The 18,240-nt window shown below is 45.2% G+C and overlaps 1 protein-coding gene across 1 annotated transcript; it reads right to left on the minus strand.

The window, feature by feature from the left end:
- Nucleotides 1–13,286: 13,286 nt before the first annotated feature.
- barhl1b (BarH-like homeobox 1b) lies at nucleotides 13,287–17,994 on the minus strand. The gene is made up of 3 exons (XM_084693920.1): nucleotides 17,541–17,994; nucleotides 15,607–15,832; nucleotides 13,287–14,560 (listed from the first exon to the last, which is right to left on the minus strand). Exons 1-3 carry the CDS (start codon nucleotides 17,992–17,994, stop codon nucleotides 14,266–14,268), a joined length of 975 nt encoding a protein of 324 aa, XP_084550046.1. The 3' UTR covers nucleotides 13,287–14,265.
- Nucleotides 17,995–18,240: the final 246 nt, after the last annotated feature.

Here is an 18,240-nt window from a genome sequence, read left to right on the forward strand (position 1 = left end):
CTGGGAGGGAGAGCAGGGCTGGGGGGGTCTTTACGGAGATCCTGGGGGAGGGAACACAATAACCAGGCCAGCCCCGCTGTCACAAATACAGAGCTCTGTTTGTTTTACACTTGAATGGGATTTAGGTCTCCTCACAATCACACTGTTCACACGCACGCACACGCTTGCTCTTACACCTGAGGACACGGCGCGCACACACACACACACACTTCCATGCATACGTTTAGACATGTGCATGAGCACTCAAGCACGCCCAGTAATGCTACCCTATATGAGGTTATTTATATCTTAATTTATACAGATTGGTTTGGTTTGTCCACCCTCTGCGCCCCCAAGCCACCGCAATCCCACAATGCCGAGAGTAATATCTCCTTTTGAACAGCAATTTATTTTATTTTCCCTCCGTGTCGTTATTCAAAAGTAAAGGTCTCGTCATTAAAACGTACGCTTTCGCTCCTTACGAAAAGGGCAGGGAATTCGCTCCCCGTTCACGTAATAAAAACAGTCAGGAGAGAGTAGCGGCTGCCAACATGGCCGCCTGCGAGAGTCTCGCCTCTCGGAAAGAGAGAGAGACAGAGATGGTGCTCGTCTTTGTAACATATTTGCCGAGTGGTGGGTTCAGTGGAACAAAATGGAGAAGGTTAGCGTTATCCTGGCAGATGAAGGAATTTTTCATGACATTTACCCACAGCAGGGATTTCCCCCCATGCGCCATCCGTTATTACAGCAGTCGCAAGCTGCAGGTGGATGTAGCCTATTTACAGCGAGTTCTTATCTGTCTCGTTCTCGTGCTCTCTATCTCTTTCCTTTTAAACCCATTTGATATCAACTGTGGGATACTGGGATTCAAACGGCAACCGAGACTGAGAACTAGACCTTTTTGAGGCGCAGATAAATACATAAAAACCACTTCGAACGTCTATGCTGGTATAGCATAAGGCCCTGGCGTCCTTTTCCTGTCCGGTCTCATTTAAGGGCGATTCCTCTGTGAGTCTGGCTGTTTGATCCTATTGCCCATCTGAAGTAATTAAAGGGTTATTAGTAAACAGATATTCACGCTCACTCGCTCGTGCCAACTGCTTCGTACCATCTGCTGTATGTGCACGTGTTCTGACATTGGAAATATGCGGTGGAACCAGGACCGGTACTCAAGCTCGTCGCTCTGCCCGGGTAGAACACAGAGGAACCCAGTCAAGCTATGAAGGGTCTGTGTATGAGGAACGGGAGAGAGGGGTTTAGTTTTTCTTCTTCTAAAAAATGTACTTGTTAATTGTGATCTAACTGTGACTGTTTTGCCTCCTATTCTAAACACCAACTATACTATGGATGGTGTGTAGAGGGTGTTCTTCCCCTCAACCCATCTCTCTCTCTCTCTCTCTCTCTCTCTCTCTCTCTCTCTCTCTCTCTCTCTCTCTCTCTCTCTCTCTCTCTCTCTCTCTCTCTCTCTCTCTCTCTCTCTCTCTCTCTCTCTCTCTCTCTCTCTCTCTCTCTCTCTCTCTCTCTCTCTCTGTCTGTCTCTCTCTCTCTCTCTCTCTCTCTCATTTTCTCATACTCTCTCTCTCTCCCCTACTCACCCTGTCTCTTTCCCTCCCTCTCTCTCTTTATCCCTCCCTCTCTCTATCCAGTTCTCCCCTCCTCTTGGTTTTATCCTTTTATATTTTCAGTAATATTGAAGGGATTAACCCTGCTGGCCCCTCGGTAGTAACACTTTCATTTTATTCTTATTAAAATCTTAAGATCCTGCTTTATTATTCTAGTTTGATACCACCTCAATAATCCAGGCCCTATCTGTGTGTGTCTGTGCTGTGTATCTATGCGTGTGTGTGTGTCTGTTATATCTATGTGTGTGGGTGTTACATCTATGTGTGTGTGTGTTATATCTATGTGCGTGTGTGTGTACTGCATATCTGTGTGTGTGCCTGTGTGGTGCTACCTGACAGGAACATATCTAGCTACCACACACACACCTCACAAGTAAACATCCAAGTGTGAGTTCTGTTGATAAGCGTGCACACACGTAGCAGACACACAAATCGAACGTGACGAGGCGATAAAGGCCTCGAATGTTGCGCTGTATAGTGGCGTCGTTTATTACAACCGCCTCCACACCGTCCCCTGTTCCTGTTGCAGTTTACGAGACCTAGTTTGTCTTATTTTCCACATCTTACATGTAGTCATTTAGCAGACGCTCTTATCCAGAGCGACTTACAGTAAGTACAGGGACATTCCCCCCTGAGGCAAGTAGAGTGACGTGCCTTGCCCAAGGACACAACGTCATTATGCACGGCCGGGAATTGATCTGACAACCTTCAGATTACTAGCCCGATTCCCTCACCGCTCAGCCATCTGACATCTTCAGACTGTGCTCTTCCATCCCTCTTCCTGTTCCTGCTGTTGTGGAGTGCTCACTGCCTCTGGTGTGTGTTGTGGTGTGTGTTGTGTTGTGTTGTACAGCAAACAGCAGTGATTTCTCTAGACCTGCGGTAAGTCACACAGCAAAGGGAAGCATCTTCCTGTAGATTTTCCAGTTTGACTGACCTGGGGGTCCGCTTGTTTAGACACACCACGCGGCCTTATTTCTGAGACTGCTCTGCACTCTTTAGTCACGTTACGTTTTCACAATCGCACCTGTTCCAGAGGCTGATTTAATGTGGTGGGTTTGGTTGTACTTCAAGTCTCTCATCAAAACACAGTTCATACAGGTTGGAGGATGCAGTGAATATGATATCCATACTTTAGTGACATGTGGCTGCAATTGTTACATATTGGGATGTATGAGGAAGGTAGAAGTTTGCATTTACGGTTGTATTTTACCATATCAATGTTTTTTTTAATGCTTTTAGCCAACCGCTAAGCTCTTCAGTGTGGAGTCCAGTAATGTGTTCATTACAGGTCTGATAGAATAGAACAACCATATATACCACTCAAAGCTTGAGGATTAGATTTTATCGACAAAGAAAAAAGGTCAACATTATTTGATTTTTTGAAAGGTTACTTGAACCACCTATTGATTACAGTTTTCTCATAACATTGCTACGTTGACGAAAAGACCACATATTCCTGTTCAACCTTTTTTTCCCACAACGATTAAAAAGGATGACTTTTAAGATCTTATGTACATTCATTTCCCATTGATGTGTGTTAAATTCAAATGAACAGGTTTGTGAGGAAGACGCTAATGCAGCTCGCTGTAAGGTGACTGGGCGGATATCAAGTGTTTCATTAAGAGCTGTTGGCTGGCTGCTTAGAGAACACAGGGATGTTAGAGCCCTCCTCCTCACCTCCATCTCTCTCTCTTTCTCTCGCTCGCTCCCTCCCTTCCCTCTCTCTCTCGCTTGCTCCCTGCCCCTCCCTCCCTCCCTCCCTCCCTTCCTTCCTCCCTCCCTCCCTCCCTCCCTCCCTCCCTCCCTCCCTCCCTTGCTCCCCCCCTCTCTAGATCTCTTGTGAGCTCAGAGTGTATAGCTCCTCTCTTGCAAACAGAGACATAACCAAATCCCCCCTGCCACTGCACCAGGGTCATGCCGTCAAAATGACTCTTTTTATTACAGTTCATAAACACCGGCTCCCTCCGGAGGCCTCTGGAAATTTCACATAAACTTTGATCAAACAGACGTTAGCCTCCTGGTCCTGAAACAGCTCTCCACACGTGAAAATAGCAGCGCTCAATCACAGCCAGAGAAAACATGCCGAAAACAGTGCAAATAGCAAGGCAGTCACAGATATATCAAGTCATTATTGACCTGGCCACCCAGGGAACAGATCTCATATGAAAAACAATAAGTTTCTTATTTTCTACCTGTTTTCCCATTTATTATTATATATTTTTATTCCTTTGCGTCAAAGTGAAACGTGGCTTTGCCGGTAAACTTGTGGCTTTGAGTTAATTACTTCAGATTGATGCTCCATCGAACGTCAAACTGGTGTGTACTGTGCAGAACGAAACTAAACTCCAGGAGACTGGTCTGAGGGCAGAACACTGCCCCGGACCTCACCGTCTGTCCCCTGAGCTGCCAAACGCCGGGCCCAGCCCCGCCTGATGGGGTTAAACTATACAGTGAGACCGTCGAATGTCGAGTTGTCCTTGGAAAACAGACCAGAGCGGGTGGATGTCTTGCCTGGAAACAGTCCTGTACTTTGCAGGCAGGAGGAGGGTGTCTGTGGGTGGAGGGGAACTGAAGAGGCACAGCGAGGCCACGAGGCTTGGCAGCTCCAGGGTCATCGGAGAGCGTCTCCTCCTCTCTCCTCTCCTTCCTTTTCATCTCTTTGTTTCTCTCAGTGTCTCCTGGAGCTGTGTGTGTATCCCCTAAACAGCTACTAGGTGTCACCGGGGAGGTGGAATGACCCTATTGTGACTGTGTGTGTGTGTGTCCGTGTGTGTCCGTGTGTGTGGTGTTTTTTTGATACACACAGCACTGCCTAGGTCCTCATATCAAGACGTCTATCTTTACCCCCCACAAACACACTCCATACCTCCCTACCCCCCCCCCCCCCCCCATAACATGTCGGATGACAGAACAGTCGCCTTCTCTCCCCCCCCCAGCTGTGCAGTATCTGCCCCTGCCATCTCTCCCTTCTCGAACCCTTCCTTACAGCTCCAGAGCATGTGGTCTCCACAGCACAGCTCCTCTGAGGGGTCAGGCACAGAGACGCATCGGGCCTTGAGAAGTACCTCAACCCTGACGCCCCTCTCTCTCCTGCACTCATTCTAACCCTATTTCTCTTTACCCTCTCTGTCTCTCTCTACCTCTCTTTCTTCCTCTCTCTACCCCTCTCTCTTTCCGGTCCATCTAGTTCAGGCATAACTTAGAGAACAGGTAGTCTATATTGGAACCTCCGGTTCCTGCCCAGAAGAAAGCCGGTTTCCGTTCGGTCCTGAGCTCCAGTCGTCCTGTCTGCCTGCTCTGCTCTCATTACCTCCGGACTGCAGCCGCCATGCCGCCTGTCTCCCTGTCACTCCCCTCACTGCTGCGGCTGATTAGTACGGACTGTCAGAGCCGCTGCAATACTCTGTGAATACTGTGGGTGTTGTGTTGTGTTGTGTTGTGTGTGTGTGTATGTGTGAGAGAGAGAGAGAGAGAGAGAGAGAGAGAGAGAGAGAGAGAGAGAGAGAGAGTGTGTGTGTGTGTGTGTGTGTGTTTGCGGCCTCCATCCTCCTCAGATTCGAGAGTTTCTATTTATGCCCGCATCTGTTTCGGTACGCACACGTTGCTAGCTAGCGAGTGTTTGTGTGTTTTCATGTGTCCATGTGGAGTCGGTGGGGTTCCAGGTTGGGAGCGAAGCGCCTTGGCACACGCGAGCCTGCAGAGACCTGCCTCTGTACAGGATCAAGGGGTGCATGGGGGGCAGGGGGGTGCAGGGGGGGGCAGGGGGGGCAGGGGGGGCAGGGGCTGCTGGCGCGCCGTGCCAGCCCTGATCGCGCGCCAGCAGCAGTCCCTAATGCCTCTGCCACATCGCTGGCAGACAAGGCTTCTGCCCTTTTCTCTCTCCGTTCCTCGTCTTGGCAGAGGACAGGAGGTGTCTCTCATGCATGTATTCCCTCTTTCTGCGCCGCTCCGTCCTGAAGATGGAAGCGCGTGACACACTTCAGCACGACTTGTTGTTGTTGCTGTTGTTGTGTCGAGCGAAGGACCCCGTAATTAAAGCGGTTGATCCCTTTTTCATGTTTCCGCGTTTGTGCTGCTGTGTAAGTCGACTGTGGTTGGGTGGAATTAGATTGCGATCCATTGTTGGGGGGGGGGGGGGGATTTGATTACTGTTTTAAAATCAATTTTATTGTTTGAGTTTTGTAGTACATTCATTTGGAAATGTTATTTGTGTTCTGGTGTTATTCCTGTTATTTTTGTCACATTTAGTACATCACATTTCATTTTAATTGATTTGTTTTATCATCTTATCTAAGTTTACAGTAATAAAGGCTCCCATAAATGTGTCTTTCAGTGTTGCTTACTATCTTGTTCAGCTTGTGAATGATCCACATCAACATCCAAAACCTATTATGACAGGTGAACAATATTCAGGTAGAAAGCCAAATGAGACGTATTCCCACTGGCTGGTTTGAGAGGGATAAGCACGGTTTGAAAACCTACTTATTGTTGCGCTAAATTTATGGCACACCACCGCTACCGTCTGATCTGAGGAGTGTGTCTGGGAATATGTTGTTTTCACGCGAGATGTTGCTACGGCTGCGGTTTGGGGGCCGCCAATAGTGATGGATCTTCTTCCCGGTTAGGCGGTTAGCCCGGGACTCCGTACCCCATCCTCGGTATCCCCCCCCCCCCCCCCCCCCCCTCCCGCCAGCATGTGTGAAGACGACACCACAGAAGGCGCCGTTGGGAGCAGCCGTCACATCCAGTTTGCAGACACCCAACACGCTAAAGAGGTTAAACTGCTGCGCCTGGCACAGCCAATTGTATTGATAACCGTTTGAAGCGACGCTTTCCTCCCCTACCTGGCATCATCCACTTCAGTCTTCATTCCACTTGCCATGCCACACGGACTTCAAAAGCTTTGTGGAGTGCGTGCGTGTGAGTGTGCGAGCGTGCGTGTGAGTGTGCGAGCGCTTTTGTGTGTAGTGTGTGTGTGTGTGTGTGTGTGTCTGCAAGCGCTTTTGTGTGTGTGTGTGTGTGTGTGTGTGTGTAGAGAGAGAGATCGAAGGAGTGTGATTCTCTGCTCCGGTGGTAGAGCAGAGGGTTAGTGTCTGTAAGCTGCTAGCTGCCTCCATTATAGAAATCAGCTCTCTGATCTCCAGGGCAACATTCCCCCCCAAACTCCTTTTCCTGGCTGTATGTAAATATTTTGGTGTCAGTTTTCTCTGATGATGAAATATACATTTGGGCGCAGAGCTTGGAGGGGTTATGACATTTCTCACGCGATTAAAGACGTTTCCCAGTGTTGCACTCCAAGCTTCCGTCAAAAGAATAAACTTTTATTAAGCTTTCACGTCCGAAGCCATCACTGAGATGTCTCCACGTCTGGATTCATTCCTTTTCTACAACGTCCCTGGTTCCTCCCTGTTTTATTCTACCTCTCTCTCTCTCTCTCTCTCTCTCTCTCTGTCTCTCTGTCTCTCTGTCTCTCTCTCTGTCTCTCTCTGTCTCTCCTCGTTTCCTCTCAGGTCTCTGTGTTTGCCTCTGTATGGTTATCCAGGGCTTCTTTGCTCTACCCAGAGTTCTGCTTCCATCAGGCAGCTGTGTGGCCAACTCGGGGGTCCTCGGAGGCAGATGAGGAGTGCGGGAGGAGTGGTCGTAGGGGGAGTCGGAGGAGGGAGGGTTTCTCCCAGCTGCCGGTCTCACGTGTCCAGTTAGGGTCTTAGTGCCCCCCCTCCCACCCTTTACATCACTGCCATCCCAACTGTGTGTGTGAGTCTCTGTGTGTGTGTGTGTGTGTGTCAGAAAGTGTGTGAGTGTGTGTGATAGAGAAATTGTATGTGTGTGTTAATGACGGAGGTGGTTGCCAAACTGACCGGGGCAAGCGGAGTATAACAGCCCCTCACACGTTGCCCCTCCTGGGTGTGTTTGCCCGCTGGAGGCCGGTGACTGCTACATCACCCGGAGGTCCTTGAGCTGCAGCGAGACGATCTGCTCGACGAGCTCGTCTTCATCACCAACCGCCCTGGTCGAGAGAAGACAGGGGTCTTCCTCCTAAGAACCAATGCTGTCACCCGGGCAACGACATGTCGTTGTTGTTGTTGTTGTTGTGTGGTTGTCATTCCTGTGGAGAGTCCTACTGGAACACATGCTCCTCTGATCACTGTCTTCTGCTAACCAGCTGCTGGACTGGACTGGAGCACCTCGCTTCATCATCCCCTCTCTCAGATAAAGAAATATTCCTCCACCTTCTCCCCAGCCTGCTCCCTCACACACACACATAAACACACAGACACACACATGCACACCCACATGCACTTAATACACGCACACACACATACACACAAAAACTGTGGGGAGATTGGAGGGAGGGATGGAGAGAGGGACAGGGAGGGATGGAGAGAGAGAGAGAGAGAAGAGAGAGAGAGAGAGAGAGAGAGAGAGAGAGAGAGAGAGAGAGAGAGAGAGAGAGAGAGAGAGAGAGAGAGAGAGAGAGAGAGAGAGAGACAGAGAGAGAGAGAGAGAGAGAGAGAGAGAGAGAGAGAGAGAGAGAGAGAGAAGAGAGAGAGACAGAGAGAGAGAGAGAGAGAGAGAGAGAGAGAGAGAGAGAGAGAGAGAGAGAGAGAGAGAGAGAGAGAGAGAGAGAGAGAGAGAGAGAGAGAGAGAGAGAGAGAGAGAGAGAGAGAGAGAGAGAGAGAGAAGACTGTCAAACAGAAAGGTAGAGTTCAGCTCTCTGCCCTCTACCAGAAGGCGGTGTAGGAGTGCCTGCCAGACTTCACACAGAAGAGCGTTAAAAATACATGTTCACCACACCTCATCATTTATTAACAACCTCTCCTCCCTTTATGTTTATGAGGTGAGAAGACTCCCCGTAGCCCCTGCCCTGACCCAGGGGCCCCATGTGCTGTCCAAGAACCTGCCTGTTCCCTCTAATTTAGTCCACTTTAAATAAGACCCTTCTGCTTTCCCATACATGCATGATGTATACACAAGGAGAGCATAAATAGTCATGTTACCTTGGCATTAGAGACTAGACATTTTCACTGTGTATGTCCCATCCATTTATCCACCATCTTGGTTTATATGACAGGCTTCTGGTGGGCTGGTGACTGTGTGAGTGTTGTGGATGCACAACAAAAAGGGTTTGGGAATGGAGTTTACTAGTCCAGGTGTGTTTTGTGTCATGGTACGTTGTGTGTCTGGGTTGTTTTTGTGTCGTTGTCGAGATCCTGGCTAGAGGGAGCAGGTGTACTCTGGCCAGGGGCAGGTGAGCAACATGGGCCAGTAGGGGGGGCTGCTGAGCACGGAGGATTCTGGGTAACGCTGGTGGCTGAGTCATGCTGGGTCTCCCACGGCGTCTCTCTGTGTGTGTGTGTGGCGTTCACAGGGGGAGGGGGAGGGGGGCATGTTCCCATGGTACAACCATGGCTGGCCGGCAGAGGGGTAGGGGGGAGCTGGGAAGGGGGGGGTGGGTCGCCAAGGGACCCCTGCCCCCCGGCGACCAGGCCCCCCCAAACACCACAATTTATTGATTAGATAATCTCTGTGTCATCTGATGGTGGTGTGACTTACACTGGACCCCTGCAGGCTACATGTTCCCTCTCACAGCCTGGGGAGGCGACAACTCCTCTCCCTCCCTGCTTCCCTCCCTCCTCTCCCTGCTTCCCTCCCTGCTTCCCTCCCTCCCTCCCTGCTTCCCTCCCTCCCTGCTTCCCTCCCTCCTCTCCTCTCTTTCTCCTCCTCTTCTCCTGAGAGGAAAGCTTTCATTATTTGCTGAGATTGGGATGTCAATCCCCCTCATCCTCCTCCTCTTCCCCCCTCTCCTCCTCCCCCCCGTCTCCCCCTCCCCGGTCAAATCACCCCGCCGCGCCCCTGACCCAACTTGGTGGTTCTCAGCTTTGTATTGTGGGAGTGATTAGTGAGGTTATCTCCCTGTCTCAACCGACAGCTTTCCTGGCCCTCCACTCTGCCTCTACCTCCAGGCTACAACCAGCTCTGGACGTTGTCAGGGGAGAATCTGCTTTCAATCTGGATGGTTTTTCCCTCTTTCCCCCTGTCTCTCTTCTTTGGTCGTATATGTCTGTTGAGAGGGCTATCCTCTACCCTGAACACCAGATGTGTTACTGAGAACCAATCCCTTTTTGGGGAGGGGTGGTTTGCAGTTGTTTTCAGTTTTATGCCTTAATGTGATATTAAGGATTATTGAATGTGGCCTGTTGTCGGGTGTATGAGAATTTTAAAGGTTTATATTATGGGATGAAATGACCTATGAGTGTCAGAAGGATCCCCACCCTCATGCACATGCATTAAAATACGACATCCACTAAACACTGAGTGAACCAACTTTAGCTTTAGCCTACCTGTAAACAGCTACAGAGTCAAATGCAGCATATTTTACCACCTTGGCTGTTGAGACAGTGTTCATGAGCTGTTGACGGTGTAGAATAAGGTATCATACTCTACTGTACCAAGCCGCATACCTTTTTTATTATTCGGATCGTCTATTTTGTTTAGGCCTACCCACACTCTTTAAATGGTCGTAAAAATCATTTTTAGTCAAATAATGAAATCATAGAATGCACAGTTTTGCACTAAATAGTTTATGTATATCATGGGATTTTAAGTTGAGAAATGGTCATTTATCGTTTAATGATCGTCTTTAGTCCGCTTTATAATGTTGCACATCAGGTAGGCCCACAGGTGATGTAGGGGTATTGAGAAAGTAAACCGTTTAACTATTTTACAAATTTAAAAATGTAAAGCATACAATTAATTTAATAATGTAATCATTTCTCACTGGCTCGTTCTTAATTTGATGTTTTGTTGATAATAATTATTCTTTTTCAAATCAAAAGCAGAATGAGGGTCCGTCATTTAGCCTGTGGGCTGATTAGTTCACTACGTTGCCTGCATGCAATGATAGAAACAGCACACACAAAAAGGCTATCCTATAGGAACAGAACAATGCTAAGTACGTTTTGATTGACTCTTAATTTCATTTGAAGATTGTTTTGTTTAGTTTTTATTTTGAGTCAATGAGCTTAATCAGAGTAACTGATCCTCTACGTCTAAGCCTCCCCATGTTGTGTTTTTGTTTGTCGGGAGCTCAACGAGACTCTATCCGCACTTCATTAACCCTGAGCTGGGGACAATCCGGAGTAAGAGCCGAGGGATTTACCAGGATCCTTTCACATGCAAAAACCTCCGCGTCATCCAACAACACCGGGAGCTTTTCCCCATGATCAGCTGCGCACTTCGCAAGAATAACCCTTTTCTTACGGGGTTGTCGTTATTTGAATCGGTCACGGATCCTTATGATGTGATTCTAATGTGATCTTTTGGCAAGTTGGGAATGTGGGCGTGGTTTTCCCTCTTTTCTTCTTCTTCTTGTGTTGCTTTCGTTATTTTAAACCCTTGGTGACCGCACACCAGTTTCAGCTCCATTCAATTTTACACTCAATAAATTTGTCAATTAAGTAAAGTCGTGGGCTATTATATTTGCGGGATAGTCCGAGAGAGAGGTATGAACATGTGTTCTCCGAGCCGAACAGCAGGCTACCTGCCCATCATACCCATTATCGACTTTCAATTAAAAGCTATTAAAGTCTTTTGTCTAATCGTTAACATCCCATTCGCCCAAGTCTTGCGGACCTAACTGCTTTACCCTGTGATATGGCCTGATATTTCAGTTGGTTTGAAGTCAGTGTATTTTTTGGATCGAGGCTGGGGGCTCGAGGGGGTTGGGGGTAAGGGAGCCCAAAGGAGCCGCTGACCAGCTGTCCTCGTGCTGATCCGGCCCACAGTCAGTATCGCCCGTTCACCAGCTGTTCGGTCCGTTTGGCAAAGACACTACAGCCAACGCTCTCAGACCGATGGAAACAATCAATTTCCAAATGGGATCATTTAAGGCACTTAAACAATCGCACACTTAGGCACAGCATTAATATTTTATCTCTGCATTGTTTATGAAAAACGAACGAAATGGCTCTGTTAATTTTGTTTGCCACACGCGGTGCAGGCGACAGCATGAAGATATGGGCTGCATGCGCTCTGTCGGGAAATGCCACGGGCTACTGGACTTTTAACAAGGTGTTCGCATCTCGGATGAAACAAAGTGGCTGTTCTCTCCACTGGGCTGTAGCGCGGTGAAGGCCTAGTTGTATTCATTCCAACTGAATGTCAATTCCCCCAATCTTTGCTCAGAGATCGGTTGTCTTAAATAAAATAATAATCGGTCAAAACCGCTCAAAATATGGATACCATAGGCTACTAAAAATATACTATAGTACATTTTCCTGTTTCAGGCACAACTCATTTGTATATTTCTGGTCATAAGTTATTAGAAGACTAAAGTTTTCAAGCCTGTATAATATTTCTCAAATTGAACTCTGACTACTGTAAATCTTTCTGTAAATCTCAGGGCATTTTTAAAGGTTAAGGCGAGGAAGCGTCTTTGCTCTGACATTCTTATTAACTTTTTGAGGTTTGACAAATTAAATCCACGATACTAACCAAATAGTGAGGGGGTTTGAAGGAAGTGTTTGACAGACGTTCAAAATTATTCAAACACGGCGCTTCTAATAGAAAATACCACCAGAGCTAATTAGATTTTTAGACATCAGTTAAGTTGTTGACTAGGCTGCTATACGACTTTTCACGGGTCTTGTTAATATTGTTTTGGATGAATAAGCCAAATATTTCGGTTAATATTATTATCTGATTAGGTGATTGGTCTGTTTCAAACAAGTCAGTCTACTGTAAATAATGACATTCGGCCTAAATGCCAAACCTTAGGTTTTCTCTGAAGTTATGGAGAAGAGATTATAGTAGAAACATTTCGAGCACTTTATGGCTGTTTCCTATGAAAACAGGAATGCCAGTGATGCCAAATTGTGAGACCATGTTAGTGGCCCCCTGCGTTTCGACTGTAGGTCATTGCATTTGTTGAAATACGTGTCAAGGAAGAACGGATTCAATCAACATTAGGCCTAGATTGAGACAAACTGTTATAATCCGGCCTGTTCGGTTACGGTAGCTTTAGTCCAGCCCATCACTGAAGTGACACTGATTATGAAAAATATATATTCTTGATGGAGTGAGTAACAAAATCAAATTAAACCCACTTTACAGTTGAAAGAAAGATAACGATGCCACAACAGCCTATCTAAACATTTAGGAAACAATGGATCACTCAAGTGAAAAATTAGATCTGATTTCTGCGATCATATGTTGAACATCTCTTGTGCTAATCTGGCACCGATAAAAGCCTGTGCTTTAATGCTGATAATAGGCCTTACACGCTAGATATTGACTAGTGAGTCGGAAACTAGACCTATTCTATATTGGCTAGTCATATATTCAGGATTTGCTAACAATGAATAAATGGAATGAGGAAGACGGCAGTGATGGAGATGACGATAGCCTATCACTTCCCACGATTCTTATCTTGTCAATTTGAGTAAAAAAAAAAAGGTCCAGTCACGGCATTAAATGAAAGACTTTTATTTGCACATTTATAAAAGTAATTTTCTTTACTTCAAATGCCCTCCTCGACTCCAAACCTATTTTGTGGACTATTGACAAAATGTTTGTCCACTATACGGGCTAGGAACGGAAAACGACCCGAACATACAAGAACCACTCCACAAGTTGATATCGGTAATATACATTTTCACCAAAGAGAGTAACAAGGTTTCCACTGTTTCATATGAAATAACGTAAGTAATGCACAAAGTCTGTTAAAATACACCTAGCAAATCCACAGGAAATGGAGATAGACCTGCAGTGACCACAGACTCTGTGTATAGGCTATCTTTCTTGTTCATGAAAACTCATTAGACTCCTATTTAAAAGGTGAAGTGAATGATTCCGAACAGAACCCAGGACAAACTGTCAGACATCAGTTGAATCTTCAACTAGATTAAATAGATTTTGTTTAATTTTGTATTTTGCTGTTTCTCTCATCCTACTTGTAGCCTATATGCTATGTGGTTATTGGGTTTCCATTTCAAAAAGTTCAATTATTGTTCATTATACACTTTGAAATGATCTTTTGTAAAATTAAGATAGCCTAGTCCAACTGCTCTCTATGAATCGTCTGAAAAAGACGCACAAATGAATAAAGGAATGTATGTTTAAATCAAGCTCTTTTTGAATTAAATGCAAAATATTCTTATATACATGTTTATATCACTGGTGTTTTTTTAAAAGGGCAACAAAAACTAAGCGATAGGCTAAATAAGTGAAATGATGCATACTAAATCCTTTAGATCCTGTAAGGTATATTGACTAAATTTGAACTTGGAATGGCATTCGACTGAGAAACTGTAAATAATAGTAATAACCTAATATCAACCATAATAATCAGAATACGAATATACATATAGGTAAAAGTGCCTTCCCAGGAACGGTTTAGCCTACACTAAAGTAAAGCCGTTTGATATGTCTGATATGGTCAACACTTTAAAAACAAACAAAATAAATAGACTACATAAATTAACTGCATAGTGAACAAATAAATTAGTTTTAAATAATAGAGGTCAAAAACCTGTAGACTTAAAAGTTTGAGTTTTAGTCATGAAGTTCCCTCCAAGGCTCATTGTCACCAGTTAGGCCTATATCGTTTTCTCTCTTAGAAGTCCCAGTTTGCCAACGAGCCCATTAATCTGGAGAGGCCGGCTCACCGCTGCTGAGTTGGCCGCGGAATCACACCGGAAAGCTGGGGGAGTGGCGGCGGCGGTTCACTGCCCCCCTGCAAACCGTGCAGAAGAATCCTTGGGACTAGAGGTCGTTGCAATGCCGGCGGGGGTGCCGAGGGGCCTCGGTACAAGTAGAGAGCAGCGGATGGATCCAGGTTGGACATCAGGCTTTGGGGGTAAAAGTATGGAGATGGAAACATTCTCTGTAGTGCAGAATAATTTCCCGCCTCAGCTAACAGTTCGAGTCCAACTGCCGTCTGTCTCTTCCACTTTGTCCTGTCCGACAAGAAAACGATACAGACAGAAGAATTAATTTAAGTTTGAACAGCTAATGAATAATAACTTACATTGAACTCTAACACATTGTTAGAAAAAAAACTATCAACTCGATTGTTTAATATCCGGTGTCGATGCAAAAAGCTGTCATCAGGTAGTTGGCTATTAAAATAAAACTGAACGTAAAAAAAGCGACAATTGACAGGATCTGTTGGTAAACGGTTAATCGAAAAATACGTTTCTTACTTTCGGCTAATTGTATAGGCTACTATTAGTTTAAACTGGGTCTACATGTTCCTTTATCTAGTTAAATTAACGCTTGAGTTAGTCCGTTGGCTATAATATCAGGTTTATAACTTGTAGTCACACCACGATAGAAGAGTCCTTCTTTGCAGGTGAATAATTTATAATTAAGATTATTAAGTAGATGGTTGAATGGTAGTTGGTTGAATAATTGATATGACACACACAAGCATTAGGCTATTCATGCTCCAAAGTGTTGTGCTTTTTGATTTAGGTTCGAGACTAAAAAGGTATATTTCACGCTAGAATAAATTATACTTATATTACTCTTAAAAAGGACCATTTAGGGTTCAGTAAAGAATGAACTTTAATATTCCAACTGAAACACACTTAATGTCACCAACCATTGTTTTAATATGCTTCCCTGACAATCGATTGTCAAATACAAAATATATGGAAGCTTGCAAGTGCACGTAAATTGCGGATAGAATGAATGACCGTCCTCTTCAAATTTGGTTAAAATCATGAGCCTATAAAATAATCGTGTCTTCTGTGAATGTTCATGTGCTTGTTTCCAAAACTAGAGGTCAGAGTTGATTGATGTGATGTCATGACGTTCATAATTGTTAAAGGTCACACTTTCTGTTTCTGATCGGACTGACATGGAAATACAACCAACTGTGAGGGAGGAACGATTACGCCAAACACGCACGTGGCTGCGTGACAGGTGCACGCAAGACACGGATTAGCACAACTGTTGGCGATTATTCGTGAAGTAGAAATCAGTGTCAGCCATGGCTTACCTCCGGTTCTGGTACCAGGTTTTGACCTGCGTGTCTGTCAGGTTGAGAGAAGCGGCCAACTCCATCCGGTCTTGCACGCTCAAGTACTTCTGTCGTTCAAAGCTGCGCTCGAGCTGGGCCAGCTGATGGTCGGTGAAGGCCGTTCGCGCCTTCCGGGGTTTCTTCAACCGGGCCTGATGTGGACTGTCCCTGCTGCTAGAGATCTCTCTCTCTCCCTCCTCTTTTACTGCAAACACAATCGGTTGAGGACAAATATTTTATTTCTGAGTAGGCCTACATATATATTTTTTTTTAAATCCCCCAAAAAACTACATTAAAAAGAGGATGCAGGCCACAAAAGTGTAATTTTAAATATCTGTTTTTCGAACCTGTCTCAATTTATTGGAGATTAAGCATGTTTAAACCAAGCAGGCTATATGTATTCCTGTTCGTCACTAAACACAGTTCATCAACCTAAAAATACACAAATTCACATGCACCTAGATTTCTTTTTTCCGTTATAATCTATCTTAGTTTACATTTCTAAATTTGGGACCTACATTATAATGTTCAATTCAAAAACACGTTCAAAGTCAGTTCTATTTTTCCTCTCGAAAAAGAGAGATGCAACGGGAGCGTCCTTGCTGAATAGTTGAGTCCTCTCAAGATACACAATAATCCGTCTAATTGAACCACAAGGGAAAGGACCCTTTCAACCGCAACGAAGAAACTTCTGAGGGACCGTATGAGCAAAGAAAAGCGGCGGACGGCCTTGCTAGTTACAAATCTGATTAGCACTGTGACAAATTACATCAAATCCCTCAAATATAAGGAGGCAGATACGCTGAAATCAAAGCGCCATAGCCTGGCTGACTACACTCTTTACAAGAGCTTTGGACCTGAATATCGATGAGAATAAGAACACACACACACATAACCTGCAATCAAAATCAAATGTTATCTAAAGATATTCTAGAGTACATACTCTGGACTAGATGTACTAATATTGATTTGTAATCCTAAAGGCCTATAGGCCCACACTCACCGAATATTAGAAACGACAATGTATAAAAATGAGTAGCCTACGTTATATTGGTGTTGTAAATAAGAATATTGATGTTAATGTAATCACGTAGCCTGTAAGTGTAAAGTACACGGTATGTCACACCAAAGAGACATATGATGGTAATATGAAATGGTTTAGCAGTCCAGCCTGTGTTTTTTTACTGTAGCATTAGGCCTACATATCGACGGATGTTTTATTTCAGGCAATGTCTCAATAAACTGTCAATGGACGTGACAAGTCTGTTCTGGCTGACATGATTGGAAACAGACAGAGAAACGTGATGGTGTTTATCTGCGAGAGACCTTGTCATTTCACCCTCGCTCTCTTTCTTGACATTAACATATGCTTTCTGCTTAAGCAGAATTGCCTTTGATTGGAGCAGACACGATTTTACACGTCCACATTCTCCAATAATTTATTGATCCTATTATTAGATTTTTCTATCATAGAAATGTAATGTAATAAAACACTGAGCAAAGTTATGCCCCCTGTATCAGATCAGACTAAATGGCAAAGTATGCTTTAATTCATATTTTTCTGTCAACTTTATTTATTGTCCTCTCTTTCTGGGCCTATGAAGCCTAAACTTTTTTTTATTTATTTTATTTGTTTTATATAATAATAATCTTTAAATGAGTACTAGGCTACATTTATTTAGGTTGGTTTTACATTGAGCATAGCAACACTATTTTCAACTTTTTAATGTATATATTTTTGAAATTATAAAGTTACATTTCAACTTAAATACTGACAAGGAACACACATTTTGGAGCTCAAGATACAAGATCTTTTCCACCCACAAAAAAATCGGCAGACCCATTTTGTATTTTCTTACAGGCCTATGTATGTACAGCTTCTTGGATGCAATAAGAGGCACGCGTTTCTTTACCTTTGTATTCGCTGTCGGAAGATGAGTTGCTATGAATTTTGTCCATGAAGTCGTCTGCTATTTTAGAAGCCAGTCTACCCGTCTCCTGAGTTGGCAACCCATTACTTGAGTACGGGGCGCACGCGGCTAGCGGCTTGCAGTCTGCTAGAATGTCTCTTATGAGAAAAGATGAGGTTACGGTTCGCGGTTGCGAGCCCGCGGAGATCTGTCCGTGCTGGAGATGAGGCGGCAGAGCGATACCGTGACCCGGTCTCTGTGATACTTCGTCCACGCACTCTCTCCTCGGTGAAGGGGGGGACGAGCAGCCGCTCTCTATGTCAGACCGCGGGCTGAACTCCAGCGGTGACCGGCATTCCCCGACCAAACTGTCCCCTTTCGATGTGACGGGACTCCCGGGTCGGTGGGAAAGTAAGGAATCGATCCCAAAGCTGGAACCGTTTGTAGAAGCCTCCATTGTCTGTCAGCGCAGCTGAGTTCTTCTGGGCCTCTGTTCAAACTATCATTGGTATTCACGACAAGTTCAAGCCAGCGATCGCTGGAAATATTCGTTATCTCAATTTATCCTGCAGAGGAATCCACAAATGATTCGTATATCACGGCTATTCCTCCACCACGTCGCTGCTTCTCCCAGTTTACTCTTGCAGTCGACAAAACAGCGAGAATCTCCAGATCATCGACGTTACAGCGTACGAATATGTTA

Source organism: Hypomesus nipponensis, chromosome 27, assembly GCF_054491055.1.
Source record: "Hypomesus nipponensis isolate SF chromosome 27, ASM5449105v1, whole genome shotgun sequence".
In the NCBI taxonomy this organism is placed as follows: domain Eukaryota; kingdom Metazoa; phylum Chordata; class Actinopteri; order Osmeriformes; family Osmeridae; genus Hypomesus; species Hypomesus nipponensis.